The sequence below is a fragment of the Anomaloglossus baeobatrachus genome, chromosome 8, assembly GCF_048569485.1.
Source record: "Anomaloglossus baeobatrachus isolate aAnoBae1 chromosome 8, aAnoBae1.hap1, whole genome shotgun sequence".
Classification (NCBI taxonomy): Eukaryota; Metazoa; Chordata; class Amphibia; order Anura; family Aromobatidae; genus Anomaloglossus; species Anomaloglossus baeobatrachus.
Genome location: NC_134360.1, coordinates 246,003,316 through 246,020,803, shown reverse-complemented (window position 1 = coordinate 246,020,803; position 17,488 = coordinate 246,003,316). Strand labels below are relative to the sequence as shown.

The 17,488-nt window shown below is 54.7% G+C and overlaps 1 protein-coding gene across 2 annotated transcripts; it reads left to right on the top strand.

The window, feature by feature from the left end:
* Positions 1-906: 906 nt before the first annotated feature.
* On the top strand, positions 907-13,609 carry UROD (uroporphyrinogen decarboxylase). Of its 2 annotated transcripts, none has more exons than XM_075320501.1 (10): positions 907-1,057; positions 6,001-6,113; positions 6,728-6,807; positions 6,908-6,970; positions 9,468-9,665; positions 9,742-9,903; positions 9,981-10,118; positions 10,481-10,581; positions 10,786-10,852; positions 13,153-13,609. In XM_075320501.1, exons 1-10 carry the CDS (start codon positions 1,035-1,037, stop codon positions 13,309-13,311), a joined length of 1,104 nt encoding a protein of 367 aa, XP_075176616.1. In that variant the 5' UTR covers positions 907-1,034; the 3' UTR covers positions 13,312-13,609. The 2 variants fall into 2 exon arrangements, with proteins under 2 accessions (XP_075176616.1, XP_075176617.1); XM_075320502.1 differs by having other exon boundaries at positions 910-1,070; positions 13,153-13,601.
* Positions 13,610-17,488: the final 3,879 nt, after the last annotated feature.

Sequence of the window (17,488 nt, the reverse complement as noted above, 5' to 3'; positions counted from 1 at the left end):
CCACAATCTTCTGACTCCTCAGTCCTCTCCAGATTCCTCAGTCGCCTCCAGCCTCCTCAGTCGCCTCCAGCCTCCTCAGTCCCCTCCAGACTCCTCAGTCCCCTCCAGACTCCTCTATCCCCTGCAGACTCCTCAGTCCCCTCCAGACTCCTCTATCCCCTCCAGACTCCTCTATCCCCTCCAGACTCCTCTATCCCCTCCAGACTCCTCTATCCCCTCCAGACTCCTCTATCCACTCCAGACTCCTCGGTCCCCTCCAGACTCCTCGGTCCCCTCCAGACTCCTCGGTCCCCTCCAGTCTCTTCGGTCCCCTCCAGACTCCTCTGTCCCCTCCAGACTCCTCTGTCCCCTGCAGACTCCTCTGTCCCCTGCAGACTCCTCGGTCCCCTCCAGACTCCTCGGTCCCCTCCAGACTCCTCTTTCGTCATCACTGCTATATGGAATAATCCATGTGCCTCAGTCTGAGCGCAGTCCTATATAAACCGCGATCTGAAGCTGGAGTAACCCTGTTGCATGTTATTGGTGGTCTCTGACATAGAAGCCCCTGGGCTCAGTGACCACACTGACTATGTGTAGAGCTGTCTATATAATGATACTTCACAAGCAAAACTAATTAGGCAGAATGATTGGAGCGTCTATTCCTCCAGCAGTAATACCAATAGCATAGATGTCAGAGCCGCCATATCCTGCAGAAATGCACCACAACGCCTAACATAGTCATCTATTTATCATTCCATTCGCCTTTATTTGCGCGCATACTATAATAAGTACGGTAAAGCCACTCTGACAGCAGGACAACCTCTTCCGGTCCCTCATCTTGTTGCTTAGTAACGCTGTTTGTGTCCTCAATCCTGGTTGGGCATCGGAGAAGCCTCTAACCAATGGCTGCAGTCCTTTCAATGCATTGTGTGAAGCTGAGGGGGCGTGGTCGTTAGATAATCTGAACTCTATGGCTGCGCCCATGTGGAGGCGTGGACGGAGGAGGCTGAGGGCAGGAGTCACGTTACTGACATTTCCTGACACATAGCAGCAGCATGGAGCAGCCGGAGCACCTGCTGTGAGTATAAAAGGTGCTGTGCAGGGGAGGTGGAAAACCCCTCTAAGAGCTGTACATTTGGACAGATTTTGGGGTCACTGTGAACTTTAGAGGGGTTTTGGGCGCTTTTATGTCACTGACCCTGACCCCCTCATTATATTGCACAGCACATAAGGGAATGAGCACGAGTTTTTGGACTTTTATTGTAACTTATGTATAATAAGGTACCCCAGGGCTAGGGGTGCAGGCGTCCGGGGCGAGGGGTGCGGGCGTCCGTCCCGGGGCGAGGGGTGCGGGCGTCCGTCCCGGGCCGAGGGGTGCGGGCGTCCGTCCCGGGGCGAGGGGTGCGGGCGTCCGTCCCGGGCCGAGGGGTGCGGGCGTCCGTCCCGGGCCGAGGGGTGCGGGCGTCCGTCCCGGGGCGAGGGGTGCTGGCGTCCGTCCCGGGGCTAGGGGTGCTGGCGTCCGGGGCGAGGGGTGCGAGCGTCCGTCCCAGGGCGAGGGGTGCTGGCGTCTGTCCCGGGGCGAGGGGTGCTGGCGTCCGTCCCGGGGCGAGGGGTGCTGGCGTCCGTCCCGGGGCGAGGGGTGCTGGCGTCCGTCCCGGGGCGAGGGGTGCTGGCGTCCGTCCCGGGGCGAGGGGTGCTGGCGTCCGTCCCGGGGCGAGGGGTGCTGGCGTCCGTCCCGGGGCGAGGGGTGCTGGCGTCCGTCCCGGGGCGAGGGGTGCTGGCGTCCGTCCCGGGGCGAGGGGTGCTGGCGTCCGTCCCGGGGCGAGGGGTGCTGGCGTCCGTTCCGGGGCTAGGGGTGCGGGCGTCCGTCCCGGGGCGAGGGGTGCTGGCGTCCGTCCCGGGGCGAGGGGTGCTGGCGTCCGTCCCGGGGCGAGGGGTGCTGGCGTCCGGGGCTAGGGGTGCGAGCGTCCGTCCCGGGGCGAGGGGTGCTGGCGTCCGTCCCGGGGCGAGGGGTGCTGGCGTCCGTCCCGGGGCTAGGGGTGCTGGCGTCCGTCCCGGGGCGAGGGGTGCTGGCGTCCGGGGCTAGGGGTGCGAGCGTCCGTCCCGGGGCGAGGGGTGCTGGCGTCCGTCCCGGGGCTAGGGGTGCTGGCGTCCGGGGCTAGGGGTGCGAGCGTCCGTCCCGGGGCGAGGGGTGCTGGCGTCCGTCCCGGGGCTAGGGGTGCTGGCGTCCGGGGCTAGGGGTGCGAGCGTCCGTCCCGGGGCGAGGGGTGCTGGCGTCCGTCCCGGGGCTAGGGGTGCTGGCGTCCGGGGCTAGGGGTGCGAGCGTCCGTCCCGGGGCGAGGGGTGCTGGCGTCCGTCCCGGGGCGAGGGGTGCTGGCGTCCGTCCCGGGGCGAGGGGTGCTGGCGTCCGTCCCGGGGCGAGGGGTGCTGGCGTCCGTCCCGGGGCTAGGGGTGCTGGCGTCCGGGGCTAGGGGTGCGAGCGTCCGTCCCGGGGCGAGGGGTGCTGGCGTCCGTCCCGGGGCGAGGGGTGCTGGCGTCCGTTCCGGGGCTAGGGGTGCGAGCGTCCGTCCCGGGGCGAGGGGTGCTGGCGTCCGTCCCGGGGCGAGGGGTGCTGGCGTCGGTCCCGGGGCGAGGGGTGCTGGCGTCCGTCCCGGGGCGAGGGGTGCTGGCGTCCGGGGCTAGGGGTGCGAGCGTCCGTCCCGGGGCGAGGGGTGCTGGCGTCCGTCCCGGGGCTAGGGGTGCTGGCGTCCGGGGCTAGGGGTGCGAGCGTCCGTCCCGGGGCGAGGGGTGCTGGCGTCCGTCCCGGGGCTAGGGGTGCTGGCGTCCGGGGCTAGGGGTGCGAGCGTCCGTCCCGGGGCGAGGGGTGCTGGCGTCCGTCCCGGGGCGAGGGGTGCTGGCGTCCGTCCCGGGGCGAGGGGTGCTGGCGTCCGGGGCTAGGGGTGCGAGCGTCCGTCCCGGGGCGAGGGGTGCTGGCGTCCGTCCCGGGGCTAGGGGTGCTGGCGTCCGGGGCTAGGGGTGCGAGCGTCCGTCCCGGGGCGAGGGGTGCTGGCGTCCGTCCCGAGGCTAGGGGTGCTGGCGTCCGGGGCTAGGGGTGCGAGCGTCCGTCCCGGGGCGAGGGGTGCGAGCGTCCGTCCCGGGGCGAGGGGTGCTGGCGTCCGTCCCGAGCGAGGGGTGCTGGCGTCCGTCCCGGGGCTAGGGGTGCTGGCGTCCGGGGCTAGGGGTGCGAGCGTCCGTCCCGGGGCGAGGGGTGCTGGCGTCCGTCCCGGGGCGAGGGGTGCTGGCGTCCGTCCCGGGGCGAGGGGTGCTGGCGTCCGTCCCGGGGCTAGGGGTGCTGGCGTCCGTCCCGGGGCGAGGGGTGCTGGCGTCCGGGGCTAGGGGTGCGAGCGTCCGTCCCGGGGCGAGGGGTGCTGGCGTCCGTCCCGGGGCTAGGGGTGCTGGCGTCCGGGGCTAGGGGTGCGAGCGTCCGTCCCGGGGCGAGGGGTGCTGGCGTCCGTCCCGGGGCTAGGGGTGCTGGCGTCCGGGGCTAGGGGTGCGAGCGTCCGTCCCGGGGCGAGGGGTGCTGGCGTCCGTCCCGGGGCTAGGGGTGCTGGCGTCCGGGGCTAGGGGTGCGAGCGTCCGTCCCGGGGCGAGGGGTGCTGGCGTCCGTCCCGGGGCGAGGGGTGCTGGCGTCCGTCCCGGGGCGAGGGGTGCTGGCGTCCGTCCCGGGGCGAGGGGTGCTGGCGTCCGTCCCGGGGCTAGGGGTGCTGGCGTCCGGGGCTAGGGGTGCGAGCGTCCGTCCCGGGGCGAGGGGTGCTGGCGTCCGTCCCGGGGCGAGGGGTGCTGGCGTCCGTCCCGGGGCTAGGAGTGCTGGCGTCCGGGGCTAGGGGTGCGAGCGTCTGTCCCGGGGCGAGGGGTGCTGGCGTCCGTCCCGGGGCGAGGGGTGCTGGCGTCCGTCCCGGGGCGAGGGGTGCTGGCGTCCGTCCCGGGGCGAGGGGTGCTGGCGTCCGTCCCGGGGCGAGGGGTGCTGGCGTCCGTCCCGGGGCGAGGGGTGCTGGCGTCCGTCCCGGGGCGAGGGGTGCTGGCGTCCGTCCCGGGGCGAGGGGTGCTGGCGTCCGTCCCGGGGCGAGGGGTGCTGGCGTCCGTCCCGGGGGCGAGGGGTGCTGGCGTCCGTCCCGGGGCTAGGGGTGCTGGCGTCCGTCCCGGGCCGAGGGGTGCTGGCGTCCGTCCCGGGGCTAGGGGTGCTGGCGTCCGTCCCGGGGCTAGGGGTGCTGGCGTCCGTCCCGGGCCGAGGGGTGCTGGCGTCCGTCCCGGGGCTAGGGGTGCTGGCGTCCGTCCCGGGGCTAGGGGTGCTGGCGTCCGTCCCGGGGCTAGGGGTGCTGGCGTCCGTCCCGGGGCTAGGGGTGCTGGCGTCCGTCCCGGGGCTAGGGGTGCTGGCGTCCGTCCCGGGGCTAGGGGTGTTGGCGTCCGTCCCGGGGCTAGGGGTGCTGGCGTCCGTCCCGGGGCTAGGGGTGCTGGCGTCCGTCCCGGGGCTAGGGGTGCTGGCGTCCGTCCCGGGGCTAGGGGTGCTGGCGTCCGTCCCGGGGCTAGGGGTGCTGGCGTCCGTCCCGGGGCTAGGGGTGCTGGCGTCCGTCCCGGGGCTAGGGGTGCGGGCGTCCGTCCCGGGGCTAGGGGTGCTGGCGTCCGTCCCGGGCCGAGGGGTGCTGGCGTCCGTCCCGGGCCGAGGGGTGCTGGCGTCCGTCCCGGGCCGAGGGGTGCTGGCGTCCGTCGCGGGGCCGAGGGGTGCTGGCGTCCGTCGCGGGGCGAGGGGTGCGGGCGTCCGTCGCGGGGCGAGGGGTGCGGGCGGCCCTGTTAGAGGCCGATGACTGCTGTATACAATGGCCGTCCTCTGCCTGGTATTTTGCCAACTCAGCTCCTGAGCCCGTTCAATGCACCCGCTGTGACTACGTGCTGTAAATATTCATTTTTTGGTCATTACTGTGTAAAACCTTCCAGTCCCTGGTTCTTGTCTGCGCTGGCATCGAGGTCCTGGACGATCTCGAATGCCATGTGTCAGCAGGGTGGGGCCCCCAGGTCAGCCCCCTCCATATCCCCTTTGAAGGTTTTGTCTGCAGCCACCAGATAACAGGATCCGGCTCTAAACCCGCAAACGTGACACTTGAGTGGCGATAAGGGGCGCTGCTGACTGTCCACATGTCTGGACTTGGGGGGGGGTCGGGAGGTGTAGAGTCACTGCGGCATTTTTGCTAGAGGATACAGTTGTGCTCAATTGGGGCATTGTGTGATGTGTATCTCCTCCACAAGAGGCTGCCAGACAGATCTCTAGAGATAAGCGGCATCACTCCCCTTATGTGCTATAATTTGTAGACATAAGAATAGTAGCAGTAGAGATGAGATTCGGGGGCGCATTGGGGCAGCGGGAGGGGGCGCATTGGGGCAGCGGGAGGGGGCGCATTGGGGCAGCGGGAGGGGGCGCATTGGGGCAGCGGGAGGGGGCGCTTTGGGGCAGCGGGAGGGGGCGCTTTGGGGCAGCGGGAGGGGGCGCTTTGGGGCAGCGGGAAGGGGCGCTTTGGGGCAGCGGGAGGGGGCGCTTTGGGGCAGCGGGAGGGGGCGCTTTGGGGCAGCGGGAGGGGGCGCTTTGGGGCAGCGGGAGGGGGCGCTTTGGGGCAGCGGGAGGGGGCGCTTTGGGGCAGCGGGAGGGGGCGCTTTGGGGCAGCGGGAGGGGGCGCTTTGGGGCAGCGGGAGGGGGCGCTTTGGGGCAGCGGGAGGGGGCGCTTTGGGGCAGCGGGAGGGGGCGCTTTGGGGCAGCGGGAGGGGGCGCTTTGGGGCAGCGGGAGGGGGCGCTTTGGGGCAGCGGGAGGGGGCGCTTTGGGGCAGCGGGAAGGGGCGCTTCGGGGCAGCAAGAAGGGCACTACAGGGCAACTGAAGAGGCGCTGCAGTGCATGGAATCGCAGTAGGCACAGCATCTCCAGGTTTATGATACTTTGTGTGAATATTTGTAGTGGGTCGTTCCTCTGATCAGCCATTACCGTTCTTCTGTTCCAGGCCTCAGGGTTTCCCAGCTCTGAAGAACGATACCTTCCTCCGCGCCGCTCGTGGAGAGGAGTGCCGCCATGTGCCGGTGTGGTGTATGCGACAGGCGGGCAGATATTTACCAGGTGGGTGGTTTTATAGAATAATCTTCACCCTGGGAGAGATGTGGCTCCGCGCCGGTGTAACACTACAAATAAGTAGCTTGGTATTACCTCAGCTTCACTTTATCTTGCGTGGATCCTTTGAGTGCAGCTCTGGAGGTGACTGGAGAAGACGTCACCCGTCAGATTTATTTTTAATCTTAGATTTATTTTATTTGTCAAATAGATGTAACTAGACGTTTCTTATTCTTGTTGAATTATCTTAAGCTGTTAGATTTTTGTATGATCTCTTGTTAGAAGAGATTTTGTTTCTTGCCCTATGACAACACTTCCTGGGCTCCTGCATTTCTAGCGCCATGTTCTCAGAGGACCCGTGAATGAGATGTGTGATGACAGATTGACAGTATTACCATAGGGTTCTTGGGACAAAGCACATGAGCAAAAAGTGTTGTCATAGGGACAGACCAAACTAACAGTATAAACTAAACACATGGCATTATAGGGGGTATAGCCACCCCCCCTAGATGTGCCCACGATCCCTTATACGACTGCACCCCATACCCAGCTTTTTACAGCAAACTCACTGCTGCCCCCTAGTGGTTGGATTTCATGTCTTGTTTCCTTCTTCCCTGGTGCAGAATTTCGGGAGACCCGCGCCGCTCAGGATTTCTTCGCTTCATGTCGGAGCCCCGAGATCTGCTGTGAGCTGACGTTACAGGTAACAACGTAAATGGGGCTTGGTGGTATAGTTATGGGTTCAGCTTCATTTTGGCGGTATAGATTTTTTGCTGTTACCTCTTTGGCTTTTTATTTTGCAGCCGCTGCGCCGGTTCCCCTTGGACGCTGCGATTATCTTCTCGGACATTTTGGTGATCCCGCAGGTGATCTGCTGTTCTATATGAGCCCTCTCCATGCGCAGACGTGCAAGATGCCGGTGAATATACAGCTCTGGCAAAAATTAAAGGGAACCTGTCACCACTTTTTTTTGGCATATAAGCTGCGGCCACCACAACCGGGCTCTTATATACAGCATTCTAACATACTGTATATAAGAGCCCAGGCCGCTGTGAGAACATAAAAAACACTTTATAATACTTACCTAACGGTCACTCGGTTGGCCATATGGGTGTCTCCGTTCTCCGGTGCCGACGCCGCCTCTTTTGGCCATCTTTGTCCTCCTTCTTCTCTAGCCGCGGTGCATGACGCGTCCGACGTCATCCACACTCGCCGGCATTCAGGTCCTGAGCAGGGCAGATCAAAGTATTGAAGTGCGCCTGCGCAGGACCGGCGAGTGTGTATGACGTAGACGCGTCATGCACACAGGAGTCAGAAAGAGGACGAAGATGGCCGAAAGAGGCGGCGCCGGCACCGGAGAACGGAGACGCCCATCTGGCCAACCGAGTGACCGTTAGGTAAGTATTATAAAGTGTTTTTCATGTTCTACACAGCGGCCTGGGCTCTTATATACAGCATGTTAGACTCCTGTATATAAGAGCCCACTGGTGGTGGCTGCAGCTTATAGGCCAAAAAAGTGGTGACAGGTTCCCTTTAAGAGACACCTGCAAAATTTTCAGTTTTTCTGATTTTTCTCTTTATATTTTTTTTGTAAAATGTAAATTGTTCTTTTATTCTATAAACTACTGAAAATGTCTCCGAATTTCCAAGCAATAAATTTTGTATTTATTTTCTGAAAATGAGAAATGGTCAAAATAACAAAACAATGCATGGCTTTCACACCTCAAATAATGCAAAGAAAACAAGTCCATAATCATTTAGAAACAACAACACTAATAATGTTTTACCTCAGGAAGATTCAGAAATCAATATTTTGTGGAATAACCATGATTTTTAGTCACAGCTTTCCACCAGTCTGTCACACTGCTTTTGGGTGACCTTATGCCACGCCTGGTGCAAAAATGTAAGCAGTTCTTCTTTGTTTGATGGCTTGTGACTATCCATCTTCCTCTTGATTACATTCCAGAGGTTTTCAATGGGGTTCAGGTCTGGAGATTGAGCTGGCCATGACAGGGACCTACAAAAGGAATGGCAGCTGGGGTGAAGTGTACAGCAAGAACAGTTGGTAATAGGCTCCTAGAGGCAGGGCTCAAGTCATATAAAGCTAGAAAAAAGCCTTTCATCAATGAGAAGCAAACAAGAGCCAGGCTGAAGTTTAACAAAGACCATAAGAATTGGACCATAGAGGATTGGAGTAAGGTAATCTTCTCTGGTGAGTCTAATTTTCAGCTTTGCCCAACACCTGGTCGTGTGATGGTTAGATAGAGACCTGGAGAGGCATAAAAGCCGCAGTGTTTTGTACCCACTGTGATATTTGCTGGAGGATCGAAGATGATCTGGGGTTTCTTCAGCAAGGCTGGAATTGGGCAGATTAAACTTTGCGAAGGACGTATGAATCAAGCCACATATAAGGTTATCCTGGAAAATCAGTTTCTTCCTTCTGCTCAGGTAATGTTCCCCAACTCTGAGGACTGGTTTTTCCAGCAGGACAATGCGCCTTGTCACACAGCTAGGTCAATCAATGTGTGGATGAAGGACCACCACATCAAAACCCTGTCATGGCCAACCCAATCTCCAGACCTGAACCTCAATGAAAACCTCTGGAATGTAATCAAGAGGAAGATGGATAGTCACAAGCCTTCAAACAAAGAAAAACTGCTTACATTTCTGCAGCAGGAGTGGCATAAGGTCACCCAAAAGCCGTGTAAAAGACTGGTGGAAAGCGACGCATGAAAGCTGGGATTACAAATCATGGTTATTCCACAAAATATTGATTTCTGAATCTTCCTGAGGTAAAATATTATTAGTATTGTTGTTTCTAAATAATTATGAACTTGTTTTCTTTGTATTATTTGTGCATTGTTCTGTTATTTTGACCATTTCTCATTTTCAGAAAATAAATACAAAATTTATTGCTTGGAAATTCGGAGACGTCGTCAGTAGATCATAGAATAAAAGAGCAATTTACATTTTACTCAAAAATATAAAGAGAAAAATCAGAAAAACTGACCATTTTGCAGCGGTCTCTTCATTTGTCAGAGCTGTCGATCAAATCTGCTCCAAAGCCGACATACTATTACTTATTCCGGCACAACCAGGGCCATATTCAAAACAAAAAGAAGTGGACGACTGTTTTTATAATTATTTTTTTAAATTCTTTTATAAAATCTTCATATTATAAAAAAATTGTCCCCTTTTGTGGTGTAATAATTACTGTCCCCACTAGAGGGCAACAGATTCCACAAAACGTAATAGGAAACCGCACAGTCCTCTGTCATTCTGCACTGCTCTTAAAGGGCCACACACATACTTAGATCTCATTTCTCAGTGATAACAGATGAAAGACTGTTTTATTATATTCAGGCGTTGGGCATGGAGATCCGTATGGAGCCAGGGAGGGGTCCAGTATTTCCAGAACCTCTTAAGGGCCCAGAGGATCTGCAGAAACTGAAGCCTGCGGTGGACGTGTCTCAGGAGCTGGGTTATGTGTTCCGGGCGATCACGCTGACTCGTCATAAAATTGCCGGGCAGGTGCCGCTGATCGGATTCACCGGCGCTCCGGTAAGTGTCACTCACTGCGATGGGGGAAGGTGCTGGACTTGTTCAGTGTCACTTACGTCCTCTCATCTCCTGATAGTGGACGCTGATGACCTACATGATAGAAGGAGGAGGCTCCAACACCATGTCCAAAGCCAAACGATGGCTTTACCAGAACCCGAGCGCCAGCCACCAGCTGCTGCAACAACTCACGGACGTCATCGTGGACTATTTGGTGGGCCAGGTGGCGGCAGGAGCACAGGTAGGGTTTGGATCAGTGGCCAGGCTCCGCCGACATGACGCGGTGTCCTGTAATAACCCCCACCTGGGCCCTTTCAGGCTCTGCAGGTGTTTGAGTCTCACGCCGGCTGTCTTGGACCTCAGCAGTTTGCAGATTTTTCTCTGCCGTATATACGGGAAATCTCACGCCGAGTGAAGCAGAAGCTGAAAGCGGAGGGACTGGAGCAGGTGCCTATGGTGAGTCCCTGTAGGCGTAAGGGAAGGGTCAAGTGCCTGTGTACGTCCTGAGATACCACGGGTGTCACGTCCTTCCAAAAGTAATGGACCGCACCCCCCCCCCAACTGCAGCTTTGTATCTTACGTCTCCACTTTTCCACCCACTGACCTTAACCTGTTGACACACTGTAACAAACCCTTCGCTGTATCACTCTAGACACATTTTATGCAAGTTACACCCATCAGCGGCACAAATCCCCTCTTTTTTTCTTCTTGGAGGATGATACATTTCACTTCCACCGATACATTGTATCAGACTGATTGGCGTCTTAGTGGTAGATCCCATGGTCTTGGATGTTGTGGTCATTGATGTTTCCTTACAGATCGTTTTTGCCAAGGACGCACATTACGCACTGGAGGATCTGTCCCAGTCGGGTTATGAAGTGGTTGGACTGGACTGGACGATTCGACCCCAGGAGGCCCGGTGAGACGTGGACGGAGTCAGGGTTATGTGGCTGGGACTCCGCATTGATTCTCACTCTATTCCTGAGGGTTTAGGGTTTTTTTTTCCTCTACTCTGTGGTGTTTCTGTAAATCTTGCATCTGACATTCAGCTCGTTATTATACCGTAAAATATTGTACATACTCCGGAACCTCCAACATGTTAATAATCAGCCTTTTATTTCAGGGAGAAAACTGGGAAGAGAGTGACGCTGCAAGGAAACATGGACCCATGCGCCCTGTATGCCAGCAAGGTGAGTGTGACACCGGCCGCAAGGCTTATATTGTATATTACACGGAGGAAACTATTCATACATTAATATTTTATACGGTAAATTGTCATCAAATCCTCTGAGGTGAAATATATGTTGGGCATAATATAAAGTTCCGTTACACATCTATACTGCTCCTATGTACAAGAATATAACTAGAGATGTATAACGGAACTTTACAATTTCCAATACATAAAAGGCATTATAGTAGTTGTATTCTTTTGTACCGGAGGCAGTAGTATATTAATGATATTTATGTAAACAAGAAGCAGTTATATTCTTGTACATAGGGGGCAGTATTATAGTAGTTATATTCTTGTACATAGGGGCAGTATTATAGTAGTTATATTCTTGTATATAGGGGCAGTATTATAGTAGTTATATTCTTGTACATCGGGGACAGTATTATAGTAGTTATATTCTTGTATATAGGGGGCAGTATTATAGTAGTTATATTCTTGTACATCGGGGGCAGTATTATAGTAGTTATATTCTTGTACATCGGGGACAGTATTATAGTAGTTATATTCTTGTATATAGGGGGCAGTATTATAGTAGTTATATTCTTGTATATAGGGGGCAGTATTATAGTAGTTATATTCTTGTATATAGGGGCAGTATTATAGTAGTTATATTCTTGTACATAGGAGCAGTATTATAGTAGTTATATTCTTGTACATAGGAGCAGTATTATAGTAGTTATATTCTTGTACATAGGGGGCAGTATTATAGTAGTTATATTCTTGTACATAGGAGCAGTATTATAGTAGTTATATTCTTGTACATAGGGGGCAGTATTATAGTAGTTATATTCTTGTACATAGGAGCAGTATTATAGTAATTATATTCTTGTACATAGGGGGCAGTATTATAGTAGTTATATTCTTGTATATAGTGGCAGTATTATAGTAGTTATATTCTTGTACATAGGAGAGGAGCAGTATTATAGTAGTTATATTCTTGTACATAGGGGCAGTATTATAGTAGTTATATTCTTGTACATAGGAGCAGTATTATAGTAGTTATATTCTTGTACATAGGGGCAGTATTATAGTAGTTATATTCTTGTACATAGCAGCAGTATTATAGTAGTTATATTCTTGTACATAGCAGCAGTATTATAGTAGTTATATTCTTGTACATAGCAGCAGTATTATAGTAGTTATATTCTTGTACATGGGAGCAGTATTATAGTAGTTATATTCTTGTACATAGGGGCAGTATTATAGTAGTTATATTCTTGTACATAGGGGCAGTATTATAGTAGTTATATTCTTGTACATAGGAGCAGTATTATAGTAGTTATATTCTTGTACATAGGAGCAGTATTATAGTAGTTATATTCTTGTACATAGGGGCAGTATTATAGTAGTTATATTCTTGTACATAGGGGCAGTATTATAGTAGTTATATTCTTGTACATAGGGGCAGTATTATAGTAGTTATATTCTTGTACATAGGGGCAGTATTATAGTAGTTATATTCTTGTACATAGGAGCAGTATTATAGTAGTTATATTCTTGTACATAGCAGCAGTATTATAGTAGTTATATTCTTGTACATAGGAGCAGTATTATAGTAGTTATATTCTTGTACATAGGAGCAGTATTATAGTAGTTATATTCTTGTACATAGGAGCAGTATTATAGTAGTTATATTCTTGTACATAGGGGGCAGTATTATAGTAGTTATATTCTTGTACATAGGGGGCAGTATTATAGTAGTTATATTCTTGTACATAGGGGGCAGTATTATAGTAGTTATATTCTTGTACATAGGAGCAGTATTATAGTAGTTATATTCTTGTACATAGGGGCGGTATTATAGTAGTTATATTCTTGTACATAGGTGCAGTATTATAGTACTTATATTCTTGTACATAGGGGCAGTATTATAGTACTTATATTCTTGTACATAGGGGCAGTATTATAGTAGTTATATTCTTGTACATAGGGGCAGTATTATAGTAGTTATATTCTTGTACATAGGGGCAGTATTATAGTAGTTATATTCTTGTACATAGAGGGCAGTATTGTAGTAGTTATATTCATGTACATAGGGGGCAGTATTATAGTAGTTATATTCTTGAACATGGAGGGTGGGTGCAATATAAATTTTATTTCTGTATCTATCTGTATGGAACATGCTCTGTTCTGTAGCTCTTTGTCACATGGATGCTGGATATATTTTATTCTCTTGGTGCCTGGAGCTGCTCCGTCCTCTATATTTTGCTCCGTCCTCTATATTTTGCTGATCGTTAATCTCTTGCCCGTTTGCTACAGGAGAACATTGAAGAGATTGTGAAGAAGATGCTGGAGGCTTTTGGGTGCCGAGGGTACATTGCTAATCTGGGTCATGGTTTGTATCCAGACATGGACCCGGAGCACGTCGGGGCCTTCATTTCTGCTGTACATAAATATTCAGAGAAAAAGGAGAACTGACGTCAGAGTAATAAAGTACATGATTCCAGTGGAGGACGGAGAGCGCAAAGGAGCAGCTACCTGGAGGTTAATAACAAGACTGTTGTAGCAGAATTAACCTCTGGACAGAGAGTGACCGCTGACCCCTCTTCTAGATTACAAGGCTCAGTGCTCCTGTCTGTGGGGGACGCGGCTCCACATCTGCTGTAATCCTCCCAGTAATTGTCTGATCAAATAGAATAAAATGGGTTCTGGAGCCTCCTGGAGGGGACGTGCGGTGTGTAGTGATGTGTGGTCTGCATGCGGCAGGGAAGCATGGTGCAATGTGACCGCTTGCTGCAGATGAGAAGGTGCTCAGTGCTGCTGCCACCTTACCCTATAGATCTGGATGGGGCAGTTCCTGCAGCATGTGCCCGGCTTTTACCAAACCCAACCCAATGTCAGTGTATGTAATGAAATTATTACCATTGAAATTTCCCTTAAGGGCGTTTTCCCGGGACATTGAAGTTGGGGATTTATTTGTAGGTTATTGGTGGCTTCACGTCCTACAATGTCTAGTGGCCTTGAGTGGTTCTGCAGCTCTCTCCCAATAGGAGAGTGTTTGCCGCACAATGTACCAAGCTGTGTTACTTCCATTGCATGACCCCTTTAATTACCTGACCCTGAGGGGGTTTTGCCACCCTTGATCTTAGGGTATCAATATAACAGAAATCCAGGTCAATCCTAGATAATGGAAGTTTTTTAAATATTAAATTTTCATCTGATTCAGAGAACCAAATCCCTTACTTAGACCGTTACATGTAATGCTGTGTATCTACAGCCACCACCAGGGGGAGCTCTATGCCTGCAATTAAGTGTATAATTGATTTAAAGAGGGTTATAGTAACTCCCTCTAGTGGTGGCTGTGGGCTCCCGAGTAATGTTATGTAAGTGGTGGCTCCCTCTAGTGACAGCTGGGGGCTCACTGCGTAATGTGATGTAAGCGGTAGCTCCCTCTAGTGGTGGCTGTGGGCTTACTGAATATTATCTAAGCAGTAGCTCGTTCTAGTGACAGCTGTGGGCTCAGCAAGTAATGGGATGTAAATGGTAACTCCCTCTAGTGGTGGCTGTGGGCGCACTGCGTAATGTGATGTAAGCGGTAGCTCCCTTTAGTGGTGGCTGCGGGCTCAGTGAGTAATGTGACGTAAGCAGTGGCTCCCTCTAGAGGTGGCTGTGGGCTCAGTGTGTAATGAGATGTAAGCGGTAGCTCCCTCTAGTGGCGGCTGTGGGCTCAGTGAGTAATGTGATGTAAGCGGTAGCTCCCTCTAGTGGTGGCTGCGGGCTCACTGAGTAATGTGATGTAAGCGGTAGCTCCCTCTAGTGGTGGCTGCGGGCTCACTGCGTAATGTGATGTAAGCGGTAACTCCCTCTAGTGGTGGCTGTGGGCTCACTGCGTAATGTGATGTAAGCGGTAGCTCCCTCTAGTGGCGGCTGTGGGCTCAGTAAGTAATGTGACGTAAGCAGTGGCTCCCTCTAGAGGTGGCTGTGGGCTCAGTGTGTAATGAGATGTAAGCGGTAGCTCCCTCTACTGGTGGCTGTGGGCTCAGTAAGTAATGTGATGTAAGCGGTAGCTCCCTCTAGTGGCGGCTGTGGGCTCAGTAAGTAATGTGATGTAAGCGGTGGCTCCCTCTAGTGGCGGCTGTGGGCTCAGTGAGTAATTTGATGTAAGCGGTGGCTCCCTCTAGTGGCGGCTGTGGGCTCAGTGAGTAATGTGATGTAAGCGGTAGCTCCCTCTAGTGGCGGCTGTGGGCTCAGTGAGTAATGTGATGTAAGCGGTAGCTCCCTCTAGTGGCGGCTGTGGGCTCAGTGAGTAATGTGATGTAAGCGGTAGCTCCCTCTAGTGGCAGCTGTGGGCTCAGTGAGTAATGGGATGTAAGCGGTAGCTCCCTCTAGTGGCGGCTGTGGGCTCAGTGAGTAATGGGATGTAAGCGGTAGCTCCCTCTAGTGGCGGCTGTGGGCTCAGTGAGTAATCTGATGTAAGGGGTAGCTCCCTCTAGTGGCGGCTCTGGGCTCAGTGAGTAATCTGATGTAAGCGGTGGCTCCCTCTAGTGGTGGCTGTGGGCTCAGTGAGTAATCTGATGTAAGCGGTGGCTCCCTCTAGTGGTGGCTCTGGGCTCGCTGAATTTTATGAAAACTATGGTTTGTTGCAGTTTCAGAGAAATCCTGGTATAAGTATATGTAAAGGCTGTTTTCATGTTGACAGTTCTCCTAGTGCTGCCGCTCCATTCACTCTAATGGGAGCACCGGCGATCAGCAGAGCACAGTGTTTGGTAATCTCCGGTGCTCCCATTAGAGTGAACACAGCGACAGTGCACACGATCGGCCTCTGCTCCATTCAGCCAGGGGCTCTTTACAGGATCTGTGGGGGCAATAGAGGTCGGACCCCAGTAGAGTTATTCCCCCCTAGAGACCGTAGATTGAAATCTCTCCTCTAACTCGAGAACACCACTTTAATGTGAGATCTAAATCCAGAATGTCTGTGTGCGCTGCGGATGTCTGTGTGTGCGCTGCGGATGTCTGTGTGCGCGCTGCGGATGTCTGTGTGCGCGCTGCGGATGTCTGTGTGCGCGCTGCGGATGTCTGTGTGCGCGCTGCGGATGTCTGTGTGCGCGCTGCGGATGTCTGTGTGCGCGCTGCGGATGTCTGTGTGCGCGCTGCGGATGTCTGTGTGCGCGCTGCGCTGTGAGCCGCTGCATGTGTTTAGTCTGCAGACATTTTTGTGAGCTGTTAATGGAGAAGATGCGGGATGTTCCCGGCTCTTTATATATTGTATAGATCTTTACCCCGGAGTAGTCCATTATCTGAGGATCTGTGTCTGTCTCTCTTACTCCTTGAAGGATCAAGTAATTATTGTGACCATTCTGTGCATGCAGCAGGACACTAGCACTGACCCCTCTATGCGGTGACCTTGTACAGTGCCCCCTGCTGGCAGGACACTAGCGCTGACCCCTCTATGCGGTGACCTTGTACAATGCCCCCTGGTGGCAGGACACTAGTGCTGACCCCTCTATGCGGTGACCTTGTGCAGCATGTACAGTGCCCCCTTCTGGCAGGACACTAGTGCTGACCCCTCTATGTAGTGACCTTGCACAGTGCCCCCTGGTGGCAGGACTCTAGCGCTGACCCTCTATGCGGTGACCTTGTACAGTGCCCCCTGCTGGCAGGACACTAGCGCTGACCCTCTATGCGGTGACCTTGCACAGTGCCCCCTGTTGGCAGGACACTAGCGCTGACCCTCTATGCGGTGACCTTGCACAGTGCCCCCTGCTGGCAGGACTCTAGCGCTGACCCTCTATGCGGTGACCTCGCACAGTGCCCCCTGCTGGCAGGACTCTAGCGCTGACCCTCTATGCGGTGACCTCGCACAGTGTCCCCTGCTGGCAGGACTCTAGCGCTGACCCTCTATGCGGTGACCTCGCACAGTGTCCCCTGCTGGCAGGACACTAGCGCTGACCCTCTATGCGGTGACCTCGCACAGTGCCCCATGCTGGCAGGACACTAGCGCTGACTCTCTATGCGGTGACCTCGCACAGTGCCCCCTGCTGGCAGGACTCTAGCGCTGACCCTCTATGCGGTGACCTCGCACAGTGCCCCCTGCTGGCAGGACTCTAGCGCTGACCTGGCACAGTGCCCCCCTGCTGGCAGGACACTAGCGCTGACCCCTCTATGCGGTGACCTCGCACAGTGCCCCCTGCTGGCAGGACACTAGCGCTGACCCTCTATGCGGTGACCTCGCACAGTGCCCCCTGCTGGCAGGACACTAGCGCTGACCCTCTATGCGGTGACCTGGCACAGTGCCCCCTGCTGGCAGGACACTAGCGCTGACCCTCTATGCGGTGACCTCGCACAGTGCCCCCTGCTGGCAGGACACTAGCGCTGACCCTCTATGCGGTGACCTGGCACAGTGCCCCCTGCTGGCAGGACTCTAGCGCTGACCCTCTATGCGGTGACCTCGCACAGTGCCCCCTGCTGGCAGGACTCTAGCGCTGACCCTCTATGCGGTGACCTTGTACAGTGCCCCCTGCTGGCAGGACACTAGCGCTGACCCTGTATGCGGTGACCTCGCACAATGCCCCCTGCTGGCAGGACTCTAGCGCTGACCCCTCTATGCGGTGACTTTGCACAGTGCCCCCTGGTGGCAGGACACTAGGGCTGACCT

Bases quoted from the DNA above. Each gene is read 5' to 3' on its own strand.
- UROD (XM_075320501.1), top strand. From the start codon at position 1,035: ATGGAGCAGCCGGAGCACCTGCT. The intron at 9,904-9,980 runs GTAGGGTTTGGA...GGGCCCTTTCAG, and splicing joins AGGTGGCGGCAGGAGCACAG to GCTCTGCAGGTGTTTGAGTC. The intron at 10,853-13,152 runs GTGAGTGTGACA...CGTTTGCTACAG, and splicing joins GCGCCCTGTATGCCAGCAAG to GAGAACATTGAAGAGATTGT.